This window comes from Corapipo altera, unplaced genomic scaffold, assembly GCF_003945725.1.
Source record: "Corapipo altera isolate COAL_440 unplaced genomic scaffold, ASM394572v1 63, whole genome shotgun sequence".
In the NCBI taxonomy this organism is placed as follows: domain Eukaryota; kingdom Metazoa; phylum Chordata; class Aves; order Passeriformes; family Pipridae; genus Corapipo; species Corapipo altera.
The window spans coordinates 3,569,660-3,592,161 of NW_020884928.1; the positions used below are offsets into that span (position 1 = coordinate 3,569,660).

The following is a 22,502-nucleotide window of genomic DNA, read 5'->3' on the forward strand; positions in this document are numbered from 1 at the left end:
CCTCTTAGCCTCTGCTCTGTAAACAGAAGTAAACTTCTCCCTTGCTATTTCATCACCTGGAGCTGTTCAGTGTGGTTGGTTTCTAAATGTCAAAAACTGTTTGGCCTTTGTTCACTTCACAGGGCTCCCTCCCACGCATGTCTTAGGTACAAACCTGCTTCCCAAACATCATGTACTAACTGCAATCCTCTTCCACAATGATAGATGTCTTCATTCCCTTCCTCCATTGTCTTCAGACACCTCTCAGCACTAGCCCAGTACGAAAGGATCCAGGTTAATTGCAGTTGTTGATTTGCTTCCTACTTTCTATTGGAAATACCTTTTTCTAAAAGTTAATTCCTGATAGTGGAACCCTGTCTTTAATCTCTAAGAGCACCACAGACCCCAGGACACTAAGTTATAAAACAGATATGCTGTGCTCTACATGAGGGACAGCTGATCTACCGCTCATAGACTCATGTACATAACAGGGTTTACACCTCAGTGCCTCCATCTATAACCTTCACAGAGCCCCCTACCTTTTTCTTGCCTGTTTGTGTGTTTGATTGTGGGAACAGAGGTAGAGAAAGGTCAGACACAGTAAAAATACCTTCAATGTATTGTCAGTAATATAAAAGGCTCCATCCTGAGTCAGTGAAATTCAAATTAAAGACAGTAGACAAGGAAAAGAAAGCCATATGAAGGTAAAACAGTAACATCATTATTAAACAATCTACTCCATATACACTACAGGAAGTTAGATTAAAAAGTGATTTTTCTCTGGGGAAAAAGGTGTGGTTGCTACAGTTGTACAAGTCACTAACTGGGTATTTTGGGAGTAACACAGAAATGACCAATACCTTTCTCTGCATGGGTTTATTAGAGTTTCCCTCTCTAGTGTTTCCCTATTGTAAACTGAAACTGCTTCAGGAGCCATTCTGCTACAAGATCGAAAGGAGCAGCTCTTCCAGGCTTCCCTTGGGGGAATCCCAAAACTCACATGCAGTGCTTAAAACACAGCTGCGGCGTCTCTGAGCTTGTCATGGGAATGATGCCATACAGAATGACCCTCATTTTTCCAATTTAGGAAAGAAAAACTGTATTGCTTCTACACTTTGGCTGCTGCAGACAATCCACAGGGAAAAGGTTTGCTAAGGGTGACTGTTTCATGAATTTACATCCAGCTCTGGATGTGAACACATCTATCTTTCATGTGTAAGCAATTCCTTCTTCCAAATAAAGTGTTCTTCTTGCCAAACACACAGTTTTAGGCATGAAACTCCATTCCTAGTGCTCCTGTACACACTTATGATTGGAAATTAATAAAATGCTAGTATTTGTTATGCATAAAGCTGGTATTTTTAAAGAAATTTATGAGGTTTAAAAAATAAACATCTATTGTTACTAGAAATGAACCAAGTATCTCCTCATATTTAAAGACAAAGAATCAAAACCTCAAGGGATTTGTCCAAGGATGGACTCATGGCTCTGATGTTAACCTCAGAGACTGAATTTAATTTGACTACCTTTCAGGTCTGTACTTCAAGTTACACTCACATGTTGTACTACTTATCTATTTGAACAAAGCATTAGGTGTTGTTGCCTTAGGTTGAACTAAGGTGAACATGGAAAAGTAACTCCAAAATGTTATAGTTACCTTTTTACAGCATTCTGCCACAGGTAAAATTCCTTGTGGCAGAATGCTGTAAAAAATTTTCAGACATGTTCCTGTTTCAGTCCACAATATGATTAAAACTACTGTTGCTAAACAGTTACACTGACTCTCTCAATTTTTAAACAACACCCTTATTATCTTTTCTCCCTGCTCTCAGTTTCTGAAATAAGGTAAGTAGTAATGACTCAGAATAAACACTGAAAACACATCTCTGTGTTCTCCCTACTGATTTCTAGGACTTACAATAGCATATTTCTAAAATAGGTGGGGTTTTCCCTTCACACAGCAAAATCAGCCCTATCAGCTGAATGCCTGTGCACACGAAATTGGGATTTGTCTGATTCACAAATAGCAGTTAAAAAGTAAGTCTTCTCAAACCTGAATGACATTTGACTGCTTCAAGATCTTTCCCTCCTTCAGAAATTTAGCAGACAGATTTTCATACTTTTTAGAAGATAATGCTGCCCTGCAGGAGCCATGAGTATAACTGGCATCTATCAACATCATACTCAATATTCCATAAGAAGTGCTCCGTCCTGCAAGAGGACATAGGCAAACTCCAGGGAAGTGAAGATTTAATTTAAATAGACAAGTTCAAAACTTTTGCCTGGAGAACACAAGTGACAAATGCTGGATTTTTCAAGGCAACCAAAACATTCGCTCTGAACATCACAACCACTGGATTTATAAAGAGGTTTCCCATTCTTTGTAAGAGCATTTTCCAAGAAAAATATCTATGGAGATAAAAAAAAGCTGAGTTCTGAGTTTCTTAAGAAAGTTAAAAGCAGCTTCTTGTTTGCAAAAGTTTGAAAGTCTCATGCAATAGATTGAAAGAAATGCAATGATTTTTCTTAAATGACCAATCACCATGAAAACTCCTCCCTGCCCTTGAATTATTCTGCTAAAAAACAGTTTGCCAATGATTAGGTTGTTCTCAGAAGAAATCCTAATTAACCCTACACTTACCATCACAGTGTTTGATCACACTGCCACAACAGAGCCCAAGTTTCTGCCAGGCAAGACTGCTGCCACCTGAGGGAGGAAGAGCAGAGGCTCTGCAGCCATGGGAAAAGTGTAGCCTGGGGACACAGCAGAGCCAGCCAGGCCTCCCAAACATGCAAGCACTAGCTAGCACTAGCATCATCCCTTAGCCATCAACTCAAAAGACTCTTGGGAGTAAGTTTTAGGCGCTTTTGCTTTTGGAGATTTGTGCAGACTATGATCTACCAGGTATCTGTGAAAAGGAGCTCCCACTTCCTGCTTCATTTTCGATGAACTATTCCAATTCTGTTTGGTTATCAGAGGTTTATTTTGCAAACAGGAAACACAAACAACTTAGAGCCACAAATGGGACTGTTCGGCCTGTAGCATTTTATAGTTTCCTGTATGTATGAAATTAAATCACTTATATAGCCAAGCACCTCTACAATGCCAGGTACATGGCATAAAAAAATGCCTCAAAAGGTACTACATGTTTATTCCACCAGTTATAAAGAGCTTAATAAGCATCTGCCTAAAATGTTAAAATGCAACGTGAAAGACACTCTGCACCCCAAGCCAGAATATTTATGAAAATACTAATGGAAACAGGAAAAAAACGCCAAAATCATAGCTACATGGTTTTATTATTAATTTCAAAAATATAGCTTTTGTCACTGTGTCATAAAATGACACTTTGTTTTTATTTTTAAGATGAAGTGGTCATAAACCCCAGTTTTGTCTTTTGATAACTGATTTTTAAGTGATGTTATCTCTGTTTAGCTGGGGTTGGTGGGAGATGGTATAAAAGTTGATTATCAGTACTGTCAGATATCTAGACTTATTATGCACTCAGAATAAGCTAATAATCCAAGCTTGTTTATAGACAGGAACAAAAAGAAAGCAAAGTGGACACCACATGCAAAAGCTGGTAGCACCAGTCCGCACTGTTTTGCTATTAAATTTAACTGAGTTACAACATTGTTTCAGCTGATGTTTCTGCAAGTGTGTACGCAGGCTCATCTGGACATACATGTGTGCATGTGAAATGCACACAGTGATCAGATACAGTTCCATTTCTCTATTACTCTGTTTAAAAGTTGAGTTTTTAAAGATGGATTTCCACTAAGAGATGCTTTAGTGATGTTTTGTTTCATTCTATCAGGAGTCTCCTTCCTAGGATAAAAATCAAATTTTATATCCATAGCTAGAATGCCTAAAACTAAATTAAAATTGCTTTAAATTAATAGCAAACTTAAAATTAAACTCTGAGATTCTTCACTGTCACTCTTTTTACTCACTTCATCTTTCAGTGACTCAAGTAATTGTTTGTGTGGGAGGATAAAACAAATGCCTTTTCCACAGTGCAGAGCATATGGTTTCATGAACGACAAATCTACACAGATAGAAGTTTCACATTGATTATAGCTTTTACTGAATAATAAAGGTGTTTTTAAAGCTTTATGTACACCATCAATTCTACTGTACTTCCCACCAAATAAAGCTAACATCTTGGTAAGTATGGCTGCCAAAATAACACCAAAAAAGTGCATCTCTATTTTGCCCTGAACTATTTTGCTTTAAAGAAAAATGAAGAAGAAACGACCAAAATGATGTTTCAGTTTGCACTTAATGAAACATTTTATTTGAACAGGTCATTACATTTCAGTTTCAGGGACCTCTAGAGATATCAAAAAGAACAAAAGAAAAAAAGGAAATTAAAAAAAAACCTGACTCCACACAATTCATGGTGGACTTCTTACTTTTTCTATTGATGTTATTTCACTTTGCACAACTATGTAGTAGAAAAGGGACTGGAATGACACGGCCCACCTGTCTGGGAAAGGTGTCTTAAACATTAAACTATGCTCCATGACACAGAGTACTTCGATACTTTCTAAAAGTTGAAACAGCATCAGGAGAATAGACTGAGATTTGAGTCCAAAGCCCTAACACCATTCTTCAGTAATCTAGGTTATTTTCAAGATATTTTAAAATTTCAGACTAGCTATATAAACCAGGAAGTAACTCTACAGGCTACAATGCAATGAGGAGACTGTGCAAAAAATCTAAAAGTCTGTTAAGAGAGATTTGCAACCCTTTACAAATACCTACAAAATGTAACAAAACAAAAAAAAAGCTTCAAAGCAAGCAAAGTCTCTTTTGCTTTACAATTTTTATACACAAATAAACAATCTACAGTATAATGACTCCAATGCTTTGGAGAAGCTAAGTACTTTTCAGTTGCCTTTCTTGGTTTGTGAAAGTTTGTGCAAGTCACACATACAGATGAGTTCAATGTGCGGACAGCTGCACTTAAATTATTTTCCTGAATGTCTTCTACATTTCTTGCACCTCAAAAATATAGGTGGTTGGAATTTTTTTTAAAAAAAAAGGAAAAAAAAAAAAGGAAAAAAATCCAAAATAACTGAATTATACCTTGAAATGAACCCAGACTGCCATAAAAGGCCCTTTCATACTTTGAAGAGCAACTAATAATCAAAACAAAACATTTGCAACTGCCAGTTATGTGCAAAATATGTGTCACTTTTTAACATATGAAATATATTTTGATGTCCTATAGTAGAGTTCATACATATTTTTCAGTCTCATTATTTTTCCCCAAAGCTCCTCAGGTTTGGACTCAGTCACGAGTAGGTGGAAGAATGCATCCATTTTGCTTACAGTGTAGCACTTGAACCACAGGCTACAAAATTTTATGTCAAACTTTTATGTCATGCAACAGTGTGGAGTTATTGGTGAATTTCTTCTGGTCTTCTCTGATGTTAGCAGCTTATTTCAAATGCTGTTTTACAAACATAAGTAAAGATTTGTCAGATCTTAATGTGGGTGTGTTTAGGGGTTTTTTTAAGCCAGTTTTTTTGATGGACATTGTATTACATCACAATGACAGGCACTGAACTGCACGAAAGGAAAGAAACAGTTTGGCAACGTCCCCACAAACATACTATTAAGGGCAGTTCTGTAAGCTCCTTGTAGTCTATCTACATTACAAAGTATGAGACAAATTCTGAATGTAGGTATGGATTTGCTTAACTCATGAGTCCAAATTGCCTCATAATATTCAGTAGTTAAATCACCACAATGCAGTAAACAAGACAAAGTAAATTGCATTTTATCTAGCAAATAGTATCTCAGTACTCCAAGAACTTGCAGAAAAATGTCATTTTGAAAAAGCAGTCAAATGAGTGAGTACTAAAGTTCGACCACTGTATTGACAGAAATTCAAAGCTGCCCAACAAACTCTGAGGACAGGAATATCAAAAGTAAATAACAACTGAGGGGAAAAAAATCCATAGTTTACATCTTACCGCTTCGTATTCCTCACTGCCAAAAAGGTACATAGTTGCACCTTCGCAGCCTGACACTAGTTGCCCAGAGCGCCCAAACGCCTGAAGGTCAGATCTTCCGCTGCATGCTCAGCTCCAATGTCCCAGCCGGGCAGACTTCCCAGCGGCGGCACAGCTTTCCCACGCTTGGGCTGCTCCTGGAGCGCTGCTGCTCTCGGGCATGAACTCCGAGTCTCTGCTGCGGGGCCGCGGGGCCGGCGGGATGGAAAACTGCTCCGGGAGCCAAACTCTCCGGACGGCGGCTGCGGCGGCGGCAGCGGCAGCCCCCGAGCCCGTCCGGAGCCGTGCGGGGCGGGCAGCCCCAGCCGCGGCGGTGCGGGGCAGCCCCAGCCGGGGCGGTGCGGGCAGCGGGAGGCGACAGCGCCGCGTTCCGGCCCTGCCCCGCCTCGCACGGCGCCGCCCAAATTGTCTTCGGGGAAACGCGTGGTTGGGAAAACGCGAGTGGGGCCCGCGGAGCCGTGGCTGGGGGGGGAGAGCCCAGGCGCACCGCGGGAGCAGCGCCTCGGGAGCTGCCGCTCGGTGTGTTCATCACCGAGAAGCTGAGGGGAGGATGCTGCGGCCGGAGCGCTGGGGGTGAGCCAGCAGCACTGGGTGAACCGAGGGGTCACACTCTGGATCACCTAAACCTACCCCTCGCTCCTTTGAGAGTCCTGCAGAAACCCATGGAGCTATTTCACTATCTCTCCCAAAAAAAAAAAAAAATTCTCTCTCTCTTAAAAAAACAAAACAAAACAAAACCAACAACAACAATAATAACAACAAAAACAACCCAGGATTCTTTCCTGTTTCTATGTTTCACTCGCTTCATTTTCCTTCTGTTGATTAGTACCAGACTGCTCTGTAAGTGAGACACGATGCAATTTTATCTCTGTAGCACAATGGCACTCAGGTAACAGAAAGTTATACCCGCTACATCCAGTGCACGGGAAGCAGATCCAGCATGCAATACTGCACCATGACAGAAGAATTCAAGATCCTGCCTCGCTCCTGGACAACTTCTAGTCCAGGCAGAGCAGGCAGGAAAGAGTAAAAGCAACCAAAGAGCAGAATAAAACACTTAACACTAAAAGACTTCAGAGACTAATTCACCAACAGCATTCTCAAACTAATATTAAAATGGGGCTTAAAAATAAATCCCATTAAAAATGTTTTAGAACAGCATAAAGTAATCCAGGATGAAGAAATAGTGTCCTCTGGGAAAGTCTGTTCTTTACAACTGAGAAAAAGGCCACCAGCTGGCACCCAGTAACATGACCCCACTCAAAACTGCTTTAAAACAGCACTAGGAAACCCATCCCCTCTCAGCTCACTCCTCTCAATTCCTTATAGTTCATACTGCTGCTAGCACTATATCCCATAATCAGAATTATACATAAACCCTAGGAAAAAAAATACAGAATATGTAATGTCTTAAGGAGGAAATGTGTGGGTGTATGCTTGCCCATTTATATCTATAATCGAGTTAATATAATATACACATCTCATGACAAGATACACACAGAGCACTGAAAACCAGTTTGTGATCCTTCATTTCCTTCTCTTCCACGGAAGAAAGAGAACAAGACCTCTTTCCTAACAAAAGCACTAAATGAAGCAGTTCAAATACATTGTAAACATCCCTCTCCTGCCTCATCCGCTGCTTATTTTAAATATAGACTTTGTCTTGACTACCTCAATTTCTTTGCGTGAGTTAGTAGGATATTCTTCTCTCAATCTGCCTTCTCTGTCAAAACAGACCTTTAGTCCTCTGTTGACTATATGTGACGTGACTCGTGACTCTGGATTTTTCAAGTTCTTGTATGTATTCACAAGCTGAGTTAAAACCAAGAAAATGGTTGGAAAGGGCAAATTAGAAATCAGAAGACAGTAATCTTATTTCCAACCATATGTTTACAAAATAGCATCAGTTTATCTGTCAGCCAAACTGGTCACTTCACATTATATCAACTGCAAATTACTCTTCAAACAAATAATACCATAACATTGTGTTCCCAGAAATTAAATAAAACATGCACAATTCCTGTATGGTAGGAAATATCAGACATCAGACGCCACTAGTGGAATGTAATAGTCACTTCCCCAAGTTGGTTGTCCATATCGATGCTGAACAAGTGTGGTCACATATACTTATTAGCTTTAATATAATTGCCTCAGCTTTACTGCACAGTGTTTTTAGCACAAAACCACACCTGTCAATACTAGGCAAAGCCAGTGTCATCACCCATTACTTTGTTTGTCAGATACAGCTCTTATAAACAACTGAATTTTGGATGCCATGGCTTGATTGCTCCCTTTTGGATATGGCTCTCCTAATCAAACTTGGAGAAAAAAAAATCACCAGGAATGTTACAAGTGCTCCTACCATCAAAAGTAAGGAAAGCATATTCCTTTCTATGTATGAAAATTATTATGATTTTAATTTTTTTTTAAATAATTTTATCAGCTTCTCTAGTTTGGGCACAAATAAGAAATCAAGGGAGGATTGCAGTTTGCAAACACTCAGCAGAGACTTAGGGCATTATTCAGGCTGTCACCATAAGTGACTTTCATGTCACAAGTAATTCTCACTACAGACAGTACAAGCAGCCAGAGTCTGGCAGCTTGGACAGTAAATAAGCTGAATTGCTCATTGCTCTGTTGAATTGAAACATCATGACAGGTAGCAAAGTCTGTCTCAGGGCTCCGCAAAGCAAATCTGTATACAGCTTTTATGATTCAAGAGTTAAAAGTCTGCAAAAATACCACTCCTGTTGAGGGTGTTTAAACTTAGCACGGCACTGCTGCATGACCTCTGCTCCACTCCCAGCTAAGTGATAGTGGGTTTTTGCTGTGCAGGTTTCTGCTGGTATCTTAGTGTGACATGGGACTGGCCAGCATAGGGCGGACAGTGTTTAGCCAGTGCTGACCCTTGCAGACCAGAATCCCATGATCCACATAGAAAGAGTGAGCGCAAAAGTGGAATTTAGAGAGAGAGAGGTTGGAAAAAGGAATTTGGCAATGATGGGGCTGGAGACGTGGTTGAATGAGAGTACAGAACAAAGAAGAAAGCAGTGTGACTCTGTGACCCACAGGGAGGAGAGTCTAAAAGCCAGGCCAGAAGACAGGAACTAGAATTAAGCAAGAAAAGCATTCATGGCAGGTAGGGAGCACAGTAGGATTTGAAAAGACTTTCACAGGGAGAGCTGGCTACCTGACTAGCCTAAAGCTAGGTGGTAACCAGGGAAGAGGGGAATGGTGAGGACCAGGGCAGAAATGCTGAAATGGGTAGAACTGGTTGATCTAGCAAATATGGGCTATTGTAAAACCTGTAAATTGGAGACTTCAACAAGAGACAAAGTTGCTATGCTATTTTTAGTATAGCAACAGAACTGGGATAAAGGTAGAAAGTGTCAAAACTACAGCAAATGGTCTAAAAAACAGAAGGTGGAAACAATGCTAAGGGTGAAATTGCTCCTCTCCACCACTGGTACTTTTCAGTAGGACATGTTCTTGAAGATGTATGACAGAGAGCTACACAGGTACCCAAACCCAACTTGATGAAGAGTAGCCCTTAAGGAGCAGCATTCAGAGTAAAGAAAAATAAACTACTGTGACTGTGAGAGTCAAGATTATAGTCTCAAATGATGAAGTAAATCACAACAATAAAATAAGTAACTTATTCAGCTTTCTACTGTATGCAAGCACTTTCAGAGCAGCTCTTACTCATCTGTAGAAGCAAGGACAGCAATAGCAATCCTAATCATCTGTTAACAGAGCCGAGCAGGTACAAATGCATGAGTCAATATGTGTGGACTTTGTTTTCTCTGATTGCTTCCCTAAATTTTGTTCCCTTTATAAAATAAAGTGTATAGCATCTGGTAGGAGGGGAGTAAAGAAGACAGAGCCAGACTCTTCTCAGTGACTCCTAATGAAAAGACAAAAAACGAGTATTGACTGAAATATAGGAGAATCCATTTGAACATAAGTATTTTTTTGGTGGTGGTGGTGGGTTTTTTTGCTGAATCTTTTTATTGTACTGTTAGGGTGACTGAGTAGTAGCACAGATTGCCCAGGGAGGTTGAGGAGTCTCCATCCCTGGATATATTCAAAAGCCAGCTGAACACAGTCCTGGGTAATCAGCTCTAGGTGGCCTTGCTCTTAGCAGGTGACTGGACTAGCTCCAGAGGTTCCTTTTACTTCAATCAGTCTGTGAATCTGTAACAAATTCATGTAAAAATATCTGATTCACACTGATATTGTAGCGATTCTATCCCTCCATTTCAATATTCCAAGATTCAGCATAATGACTTTTCAAATTGTCAAAGAGAATAGGATTTAACTCTGGTATTTAAACTCTGACCTATGTCTTTTAAGCATAGCTATGAACTGTCTACAGTATAAATAACTTTGTATATCATAGTACTTTAACTTAGTGCCTTTGGGAAAACAACAGAAAAAACTGCTGACATGGTTGTCAGGGTTAATAGACTAAACAGACCTTTCTTGATAAACAAGAATCTTTCAACTTGCATCCAACAGTAACAACATTTTTTTCTTCAGGAACTGTAATGGAAAGCAGTTAACTCTCTCTTACCTAATTCAGATTCAAATTCAAATCCCAGTGAAGAATATCAACAGCTTGTAACTCTCTTACACAGCTAGCAACAAGAATTGTCTCTTGTAAACACGACAGTTTCATTTTAAAGGAATTTTGGCAATGCTGCTATTTTCATTTTTCATTCACCTCTGGCAAAAAACCTCTGAGTAACTTGTCCCCTCTCACATATGGGATGAAAGAGCAAAAACTATTTCAGTTTAATAACCCTGCATCCAAACTATCGCATTCCACACCAGCACGTAATAATGTCTTAACAAGGTGACTTATATGGGAAAGTTATGATTAGCAAACAATTTTTCAGTTTTTATATGAATTTTAGCTCTTCGATTGATTTTCTCACATGGAGGTCATTCTAACTCTGGGCAACACACTTGCAGCAGCATGAACTGTGGTTTGCTTACACCTCCAGGAGGGTTGCTGCCCTGAAAGAGCTACAGGATGGATCTGAAGCCCAGGACACCTTGTTCCTCTGGACCTCAGCACATTTAGAAGAATCTATCTTTTCCAGTTCTTCTCATTGTTGTTGTAACTCCCTGATGCAGTGTGGTGGTAACCACAGTGTCTTGGCAGTTAAGAGCAACTGGGAAATAAGACTCCATGTTCTAAGAAACATTCAAGTATTTTATGAAAATGACGGGGCTGTCTCAGCAAGGGAGAATGAAAACATGTTAACCCAAAAGAGTTAACAGCTTGATCATAACACCATGCTCATATAGTTTCATAACAGGTTACGTAATAAAGAGTTTCTGAGACTCCTTCTAAACACCCTGTTTGTATGCTGGGGGTATGAAAGGAGAAGGATGGCAGGGCCAGGACACAATTTGGACCTCTTCCTTCTTTTGAATGACACCTTCCTTTCTTTTTAAAGCATCCCTCAAAAAATAGCATGGTTTGGGTCAAGCTAAAGAGGGGGTTTTTTGTTTGTTTTTATTTTTGTCTCAGCAGAAGTGTTGGGCAGCATCCCAGAACACGGTGCAGATTCCAAATGATCAGGATGCATTTGCAGCAGACTTTATATTTCTTTTCTGAATGTATGTATTTTATATCCAACCATAAAATCAAAGTCCATCTCCTTCCATAAAATTCCATACATCCTGTAGAATGCTTATAATTCTCCCTAATAGATGGTATACATCTGAAAGAGGGTTGTTAAGTAAGATTTTTTTTTTGAGATTTATTTAGGTATATAAAAAACCAGTGTGAACTAATTCAAGATGCACTAATGAAACACTTCCTTCAGATTAATGCCACATCTTAAATCTCAAAACCAAGCTTAAAATGAATGAATAATAAAATAAAATCTGAAAGTATGCCCATGGAACTCTTGGAATGCTATGTAAATTTTATTTTTAAACACTGAAGCTGCTTATCATTTGCAGATTGTTATTGGTTATTATGGTTACCATTCTCTAACACAATCCAATCTGCCTGCAGTTTTCTATTTCAGGATACAGCAGCGATAACATTAACAGCAGACTTAACTTCTCAACTTGCAAACATACATACATTAGGGGCACATGCTATCTCCTGCTGCACTGAAAGATAACGTAAGTATGTTCTCACAGCGTCACAGAAATAACAAACCGCTGTTCTCCTTGCAGTTACATATTAGAAGATCTAACCCAACTCACAATGAGTGCCAGAAACTTAGCAAAGGTTTGATACCATTTGTATTACAGATACATAATACCAATACTTGTTGTATTATGAATCCTCTGCATCATTTGGATATTGGAGAGGTGCTATTAATCCTATAAAGTTAGAAAGTCTGCTCACAGGTGATTGTTCCCATGTGTAGGCAAGACTTTTTATTTTTATTTTTTACATGTGATGTAGAGTCATGTTGAACATTGCTGCAGTGAAACTCAGAGAACAGGGATATAAACAGAAAGAACAATTCAAGCATTCAACATGCTGTTGCTGGTCTAGGATGGTCACAGAAGTCACCTGCAGCCAAATGTTCTGCCAAACACTTCTGAAATAGCTTCTGAAACAGTAAATTCTGTCAGAGCTTTAAGTGGTTGGAAAAAAAATGTCTTCAAAAACCATATTTAAGAGAAATAATATTTTGAGTACTAAAACAGAGAGAATGTTCATTTTGCTGTACTTCTTAATTGCAAGAAGGGAAATGAATATGCTTTTGAGCATAGATTATCAATAACAGAACCAATCTTCAGAGGGAACACTAAGATTTTGAAATAAAACATATAAGCCTCACACAACCCGGTAAAAACAGCCTGTCCTGGCTATTTTTCCTGAAAACATACAGCTTTCCACTGAAAAGTTACTAACTTACAAAAGGAGAAGATGCAAAAAATGAGCTCGAGAGTCAAAGACACATCCTCATCAAGGTACAGTCAATGTTCTCCCTTTATTCCAAAAATACACACATTATCAAGGGTCCTACAGGGTTCACACGCTCTATTCTAACTTTCTATTGGTTACATTTACTTTCACACACTATATCTATAACTTTATTGGCTCTACTAGCCAAGGTACATTTCCAGGCCCCCCCATGTTCTGGTTTCTCACACTCTGGATAACAACCTCCTTCCCTGTTTTCCTCTATGCAGCTTTCTGATATCTGCTGCTCAAGGACACAGATCTGCTGCTGGAGAACACAGGTCCCTGCCGTCCAGCACACAGGCTGGATTGTGCAAGCAGGCCTCAAGCAGTATATGTCCTGCATCATCTAAGATTCTTTCAACAAACTTATAGTGTCACCACTACATCCTGCTACACCGAACACAACATCAAACAAACAGTGGGTTTTAACCTCAGTGAAAGTCTCTTAACTCTCACACTCAGCATATGTCTGCTTTTGGGGGCACTGAAATGTTTCAAGGGCCACGAGCAGCTCCATGAGCACCAGATGCTGATCCCACAGAGCTGCAGACTGAGGAGTAATGTTGGCTTGTAGCTGTGTACAGGAGCTACCACAAACTACCACAGATATTAACCACCTCTGGCCACATCCACATCCTGAAAACTGTGCTCCAGTTACAACTTGTCCTCTGGGTATTATTGTTGTGCAATTCCCATACTCAGGACATTAACTTAGTAACTAATAGTTCATAGAGGAGATGTCTGAGCCCCTGGTCCTTTAAAATGTTTTTGTTTTTTAAAATGTCCAACCATATCTCAGAATTGCATTTATAGAAGGGCTTGTAAAACTTGAGCAATTGAAACCTCCAAATTCTGTTCTCATTTCAGAAACTAAAATGCATCTAACCAGGAGAGTCACAACAACAGGCCACAGCAGGCATTTTAGCTTACTTTGCTTTTGTTTATTCATTTTTGGCACAAGCCATCATTCCAAAATTCCATCAATTTAAATTATTGGTTATCACCAAATGTTGTGGTTTCTTTGGCCTCATCACTTCTTCAAATCTCAGTTCCCATTTCTCATTTTTACTGTGTTTGAAACCTCTAATATTTCTGATGGTCACAGTTTTGCAATCCTATTAATTAATTATGTTTAATTTTTGGTGTACTGGCTTGTACAATTTAACAAACTCCAGTGAAATGAGTTCTGGTAAAATGTGAAAGCTGGAAAACTTGTCTCTGCAGAAAAGAGTATCTATCACTTGAGACCCACTTCAGAGTTCAAAATAGGAATAAAGTGGAATTTAGGCAGCACATGTGCTGTTGTAATGGCTCTCTCATCTATGAGACTGGGTGTCACCCTGGCACAGCAGAAATGTACTTCAGTTTGATGAGCAGGAAGCCAGATGTGTAACCCTGGTAGTAACTCTCAGGGTGTTGTGGTGAAAACATAGTATATCAGCATATCAGCTTAGTGGGGGCAGTAGTTTGCGATGTAATGGATGAAAAAAGTACTGTAAGTTGCTCCTTACAGAGAACTAATGCAGCATGTTACAACAATGTCTTCAGAACTGCCCTGATGAGATGCAGCATGAAGGTAAGGTACTTTTAGTCAATCTTCCTTGTCCACTCAAATTAACAGAATCTTGTTAGCAGAGAGTAAGAAGGTGAACACTTAGGGCAAGGTGAAAAGGTCTTCCTCTTCCACACTGAAAGGACACATTTTTTCCCAGTTGTAATCTAGACTGGTGTAAAAATGTGATTTTGCAATTACATTTTTCTGTTTGGCACATCTTTTTACCCTTCTCTTGCTACAATTCATAATCAGTACTTATAAAAAGAATGCTCCAAACAGCTTGGTTCCCTTGTGCTGACAGTGCTGACAGCTCATGCATCAAAGCAAAGAGCAATCCTTCCAACTGCATTTCTGTGTGAGGCTTGCCTTCTCTGTCCGACACTGAAGGACTCTGATACTCCAGAAAAGGCATTTAGGTATTGTCTACATCCTAGTTAGAGTTTTAAAGGTGAACCTGTTCCTATGATACAGCAGTCATACTCTACTAACTTTTTAGGTACAAATCTGTGATACATAATGAGTTGGATGAGAATTTCTGAAGTTGCAGAGGAACTCCTCCTAAGTACAAAAAACTTACTAGGGAATTTTTTTTAAAATGAGGAAAAAAGGCAATATTACAAGAATTCTAATCAAATCCGTAATTGTTGATCTTAATATGGTAGTGACCTATAAGAAGACAGTATTTTTAATTCCAAGCTGCAAGAATTTCTCCTCTCCTAAATTCATACAATTGAACTCAAATTGTATATCGTGCTGTACATGACATGAATGGAATAATGGATTTACACTAAACCAGCATCAATGCAGAAAGTTCTTTTTAAAATTTAATAAGGAAATTATTCTCTCAAGTGGTTTAGTTCTAACACCTTAAGCTTTTCCTAAAATGAAATATTTCCCCCATTACAATGCTAGTTGCTTTTTTTATGTCTATAAAAATACTTATGAAGCAGGGAGATCCATTTGAAATCACAGCAATAGAACCTGATCACATTTTCTTGACAGAAAACATTCAGCCAGAAAATATCATGATATTTTGGGAACTCACTGATTTACTTTGAATTTTGCAGTAAGTTACCAAAGTGCTTAGTTTGAAAGCGACTTTTCTAGCATCCCACCATAGTATCAGGTATTGAAACTATTATATAATCAAGCATTAACCTATTTCTTACATACCAAAGTGACCCCATTCCCAAGACAAACAGGAAATATTGCTGAAAAATTGCTGAAATAAAATATTTTATTTTATTTTAAAAATTCAAACATTACTTTTTCCAATGCCTCATATGTATATTCGTTTCCAAGTTTCTAGAGAACAGATATTGAAGAAATTACTCTTTCAAATAACACTATGGTTAGAAAATACTTGTTTCATTCTTAGCTTATAAAAAGAACATTATCATTTTATAAAAATGATAAAGTAGATGTGAATGTGACATGAAAAGAAATAACCAGAATCTTTCAAATAAATGCTGAATATTGCTCATAGAATCATAGAATATTTTGTGTTGGAAGGGACCCTTAAAGGTGTTTTGGTCCAAACCCCATCTGTAAAGTTTTTAATAAGAGAGAAAACTGTAAAGCCTAAGAACATCTTGGACATCTTGAACTGAGATGCTGAATTTTGTACTAACACGACAATTCTGTGCAGCAATTGCACAGAAATAATAATACATACTTGACTGAGAACTTTGTCAAACTCAGAAGACACTAAGTTACAATTATTGCAACTGTAAGACAGTCTTTCTACAGGCATCCTTTGATCAGCATGAGCCTACTCAAAGAGAAATTTAGCTTTTAAATCTAGAATTGTTACCAGAACTTTAAAATGGTATTTTTTTCTAGTAATTATATTCCATTAATACCATTAACTAACAAGCTAAAAATTTTTAAGGGACAAATATTATAAATTGTCAATCTGACGGCATCCTTTCAGCAGCCTCAAAATATTCAGGAAAAAATAGATGCTTATATCCACTAAAATACTGCAAAATGCAATGTATCATTAATGAGCTGCAGAAAAACAAGTTGTTTTGTGACAGCAGAAGAAATGGAGCTTGGGTTCCCACACACACCTCCACGGTACCTTCAGCTCTTTCTCATTTTCCCTACACACCACATGTTCTGTACCCTCAGCTCCCCTCCCCTCCCCAAACTTCTCTTCCCTTTCCATGAGCTGCTGGTTGAACAAGAGGCAACATTCATTTCAGCTATTCCAGAGTAAAAGTCATGCTCCTTGGCTGGCTGGATGTTATCTTTTGGATGCCAGAGGAGCCCAGAGTGTCTTACGTCTCCGATGCTGGCATGTTGAGAAAATGGTTTTAACAACTCTGTCCAGCCCCCAAGGTCTGTTATAGTCACTCAGCACTTCTGAGACCTCTGCAAGGCTGATTTAAATTGGCCATTGGATTGAAGTTCCTGAGAAGCACAACTAACAGATGGAAAGTGGGATTGCATAAATCTTGTCTTAGGAAATAAACCTAAAAAATCATAGCTGTTATACAAAGACTGTCCATACACTTTAATACTCAGCAGCTTGTTTAAATGTAAGATGATGGCATGAGCTGCAATGTAAACATTTAATGTGTCAGTCAGAAGATTTCCAAATTATCATTGTCACAGAACAATGGTTGCTGTTATTAAGCAGTTACAAGTATGGTATAAACCATAGGTTCTTGTGCAGTGTACATGCAGTACCAGTGGCACATAAAAATTTGTAAACAAATGCTGAACTTATAACGAAGGACTTAAGATTATATATTCATATGTAATTAGACAACCTGTTTTCAAAATTCTGATCTCTCCTGTATTTTGGCCCATAGCAAAAAAATAATTTAAAAATATTGAAATAAAACATCCCAGTTTAATAGCCTATAAAATGGATATCTGAATGCAATTGAAGTTTCAAGGCACTTTACCACCCCTCCTTTTACACCCTTTTTTTGCTGCATTTCCACATCATGGATTCTGGGAAGTAAATAGCAGAATTAGCCCTTTCAATTTCATGAACTCCTAGGCTTGTTCACTGCAACTTGAAAAAAGAATGAAAAATAGCAGTAGCAAATATATATTTCACTGATGGTAAAAACATAAATTCAGGTAAATTTGGGTAAATTGGAAAAAGGTAGGGTGCCACTTCTCTGCCTAGAGGGTAAGGTAAGGACAAAATGACAGCCTCAGGAGACTGTAGAGAATTACTCTGCCTGATGTGCTTACACTTTCTGGCAGTTACCAAAGTTTCCATATTGAAGAATGTTTATGTTACAATGACTGTGTTGGTGGTGAAAACGTATCAGTGGTTATGCAATAAATATTGTTTTATTTCATTCAACTATAACATTCTGTATTAACTTGAATACATCAGGGGTCAATCTGCTACAAGAGACATCCTGAAATTTGGCAATTCAGAAAAATGTATCAATGGTTGCAATTTGTATCCACCTTTGATGCAACAACTGTCATTAAAAGACTATCATCAATAATCAATTTACTTGATTATTTGTGCCAAGAAATATGAAAGTTCTCAAGCTATATCTCTTCTTTAATCTTCGCAATTACTTTCCTCAAAGACATTTAAGAAATTCATTTTTTCAATTAGACAATGTCTGAGGACTAGTACGGCCAAACAAAAAAGCTAATTTGCAAGTATGGTTTTCCATAAAATGCTTCTGAACAAGAAGTGACTACAGCCAAAATTCACATTATCAAAGCTAAATGGTCTTTCCCTCGTGACACAGCTAGATGCTAGGATAAAAACTGAGGAAACATGAAAAGAATGGTCATCAACTATCACTTTGAAAAAAGCTTTGACCAAATGTTGACATATCCATGCAACATACATGGTTGAATCCCTTTTATTCCTTGCCACCTGTGTTTCACTTCACCTATCCCTCTTTATTGCTGCTTCCTCAGTTCACAAGGGCTGTACATCCACAGCACCACCCACTGTGATCCCCTTACCCTGCCAAACAGTAACTTCTTCCTCCATCTAACAGGACCTCTGTGATCATGCTAAATAGAACTTGGAGTTCTTCATGATGTGCTAGGAGGGAAAAGCTTCATTTTACTCTATAGCCCAGATAAATCAAATTCACCTTTTCCTTGATGACATTATTTGACAACCAGTAGACAGAAAGATGAAAATGTTGCATGGATTCATGGACATATTTGTGCTAAGTTCTAACATTAGGTTGATTCTCTTTAGGAAAACAGTATTTTCCAATTTGACTTTTTTTTTTCATTTTACAAATTTTTCCCAAGGAAAAAAAATTATGCTCCAATTTTTCCCCATTTAAGTTGTATTGGAGTTGTCAGAGAACCCTAAAACATAATTATTCATCAGAACTTTTAATAATTGCTTGTATATAAATTAAAACATAAAGACTTAAGCTTTCAACTATAGTAATTAGATAAGAAAAGACTAAAGGTTATAGCTATGGTTGGACTCAGTGATCTCAAGGGTCTTTTCCAGCCTAAATGGTTCTGTGATTCTATTAGTAGCTGATTTCTACTGTTCTGAACATCCATGCTGAAAACATGTTCAGTGGAGTTGTATATAGTATTTGTACACTTTGCTACTTCATGGCATACTTCCTGTAAGACTCACCATTGTGTTATTACCCCCACAAACATACGAGCACATTATAATTGGAGTAAAAAGAAGTTGTCCATAAAGAAAAGTTGTCCATAAATGGACAGAATGGATGTTAGCAATAACTACTTAGCTTCCTATGTGGCGATCCCTAAATAATCCAGGAATAAGAATGATCCAAATCTGATTTCCTGCTAGAAAAAAGCTCTGGAGCAGCTGTTACACAAGACAATGCCCCTGAATTTTCTCAGAATAACCCTGGAAAGCAACTGTCATGTCTATGGTACAGTTTTTTACTGCAACTTTATTCAAATCTCTCATAAATGTTATAGAAAGCAGCAAATTTAAGTGAAACATTTGACTTAAAATTATGTTTACATTAATTTTATTTCAATCCCCTTCCTTTGTTTTACAGTGCAAAAAAGAAAACAAAGCACATCCATTAGAACTTTAAAAATAGTATTCGTCATTTATTTATATTTTATTTTACGAGCACAGCTGTTGTGGTATATCTGCTGCTATAAATCTATGGCCCCAGGATACATGTACCTGGTCAAATGCTGCCAAAAAAACCCCTTCTGAGTGTGTTCCACAATAACCCAAACAAAAATAGTAGAGTGTAATGTTTGTGTCTGTAAAGAGAATGTACTTCAAGCTACTGCCAGCAGAGAGTCCCATTGCACTCATATTGAGGAGAAAATAATTTAGCACAATCCCCAAAATCACGGAACAAGCAGCAAGCTACTTCATTTTGACTACATTAATAGGGTTATAGACAGAAGCTCTCAGCAACAGCCACTTACAAGTGCTTTCCCTCCCCCTCAACTAATTTTTTTTTTCACTTTTTCAACATTATAAGTCAAGTTAGTATGTTTTAAAAAGGTATAGTTTGGACTTCCATAAAAAGGCTGACACACTTCTCAACAACATTTCAGCTTGCTAGATGAGAACAAAGTGAAACAGTTTAACTGTAATTAAGTTAGCTTACAAGCCAGCCTCTACATCACATTGTAAAATTAAAGGGCTCCCGAGCATCTGGCCTGCACTCCTTCCGCATATGCTTACCCCAGGAGTTATGTGCTTAGTTTGAGGAGACATCAGGCGTCTGTCAAGCATGTCAGCCTCACTCCAAGCAGGCCAGCCCTTCCAGCAACAGCAACACTTCTTGCAGGACCAAAACTTCCGAAGCAAAAGCAGTGCACCAGCAAAAACTTCAGCAACTCAGCCTGCATTAAGCATTATTTAAAATACTTGTCCAGCTAAGGCCTGGTTTACAGGGCCCAGCTTTTGTCTAAATGGTGCAAGACTGTTTGCTGGCAATTTCTCTCAGCTGTTGATCTGATTCAATCCCTATGTTAGGTTACAGCTCAGCAGAGAGCCCGTCACCATCAATTACCAAGGAGGAGTGGGAGGGCTCCGTGCTCACGGTGACGTCAGGCGCTGTAGGAACGAAGCCTGCACACTTGTTGGAGTAACATAACATTTTATTAATCTCAGATGTATGCCTTGCAGCATGCATGGCCCCCTGTTAACTTACAACTGGGTGTGCAGCCAGAAACAAGTCCTGGGGAAGCACCTGAACATAAACACTGTATAATCGATTGATTGATGGTTGTGGATGCAGATCTTTTTTTTCTTCTCCCCCACTCCCAGAGATATTTTGCACTGGAATTTCAAGCTGTAAATCTCAATTTAAGTAGGAAATTTTCCCTGTAAAAGGAAAGTTCTGGTTGACTATAATTAAGATAGAAGATCTGGTATGTTAGAAGATGAACCTTAATCATGATTCTTTATATAAAACACCATCCTAAAAAAGCCTCATTAGACATATCAGCATGGCAATATTTCAGTGCATTCGCCAGTCCACTGAAATCATCAGGAAAACTCACATGCATAGTATTATTGGCCCTAATGAGTTTAAGAATTTGCAAGATTAAGGTCAAGACTTAAAATAAGAGCATAGGTTAGATGTGAATAATAAGAAGGAAAGATATATGTTTGTATTGGTCTGAGGGTTCTGAGTGTAATAAAGAGGAGAAAGCAGCAGGGAGCACAACAGCCAAGGAATGGTACAAACAGAGAAAGAGTTCCAGAGAAGATGCTTTCTGCCTCTGTTACCGCTGAGGTGATGAATACTGAGACAGTGACTCCTCAGAGTAGCAACAAGCACAAACATTCTTTTGGCTCCAGCTGCTCAGTGAGCTAAGCAATCTTCTCCTCTGCCTACATCTTCAGACTGGTCTTTAATAGGCATGCCAGACAAGCAAAGCCCCAGAAAGTCCAACCAGTTCAAACTGTGGTCCATGAGAGCTGAAAACATTGCCTATTTTCAAAGGCCAAACTCTTAACACTGACTTTGTGAGTAGAATCTGTAAAGTCAACAGTACTTGGAGAGGGAAAGGCAGACCCTACCTACATGTCTCATAGTAAGAATTCAGTATTCATATTAGGTCCAGTTTGGATGCTAAATAAGTAGAAACTTTACCTTTCTTTCTCATTAAATAGACATTTCTATTTACCTGAAATAGATTCAGCAGAGAAAAATACACAGAACATTGACAACCTCTTGCATAACTTATTTTGACTTCCATAAGGCACTTCTAAGGATGGATTATTAAACTCGAAATGTTGAAACAACTAACAGTTTCCGAGGAAGCAAACAGTAAACTTCAGCAAATACAATTTTAGAAGGCTGTGAGAAAAACAGCAATTTCTGATGCAACACTGTATTAATAATGTCGGCGGTTTTACAGTTAAATTACTGAGATAGCTTTTTGGCAAAGTTATTATCCTTAAAAAGTTTAACACATGCTGTATGACACAAATACCTTGGGGCAAATCAGAACTACTCTGAAGAACACACAATCACAGTCCCAGCTGGAATATTGCAATTAGGACAGGGCAGCTCCCATTCCAGAGGCTTATTTTCTACCCTTCAGCAGAATTTACAGAATACTGAAACTAAGCTTTTAAGACCATGGTAGTAAATTTTGGTATCACAATATTGAAATAAAAGAACTTTGTAGTAGAAAACACAGTAATAAGATGATTTAAACTGTGGAAACAGCAACAGAAAAATTCACCGGTACCAATCATAAAGTTTCCAAATTTCCCTAAATCTTCAATCCATAGAATAATAGAAATCACCTCTTTTTCTTTCATTTTTGTTTGTTTGGGTTTTTTTGTTTTTTTTTGTTTTTTTTTTTTAATTTTTAACTTCTGAGCAGACAGTCATGGAATTAGTATACAGTAAGTGCTAGATGATTTCTGTCTATTTTTGCCCAACAGGGTGAATCATCACCTAAGAAGTACCAGATCTGTTAAAAGCTGCCTGCTGTGTATCCTGACAAATTAGGGTACCTTAGAACAAAAGTAAGTGACCTTCACCCCCTTACAGAAAAATATAACATCTT

General features: G+C 38.3%; 1 protein-coding gene across 8 annotated transcripts in view; it reads right to left on the minus strand.

The window, feature by feature from the left end:
• The window catches only part of CACNB2 (calcium voltage-gated channel auxiliary subunit beta 2), a 258,775-nt gene that overhangs the window by 110,770 nt on the left and 125,503 nt on the right, over window positions 1-22,502 (minus strand). The window contains exon 1 of one of the 8 annotated variants that reach the window (XM_027658788.1): window positions 5,965-6,256. The exons of the other annotated variants lie outside the window; for them this stretch is intronic. Coding sequence (XP_027514589.1) covers window positions 5,965-5,997 — 33 coding nt within the window. The 5' untranslated portion in view covers window positions 5,998-6,256. Of the gene's footprint in view, window positions 1-5,964; window positions 6,257-22,502 lie in introns of those variants that run through there. 8 annotated transcript variants of the gene reach the window in all.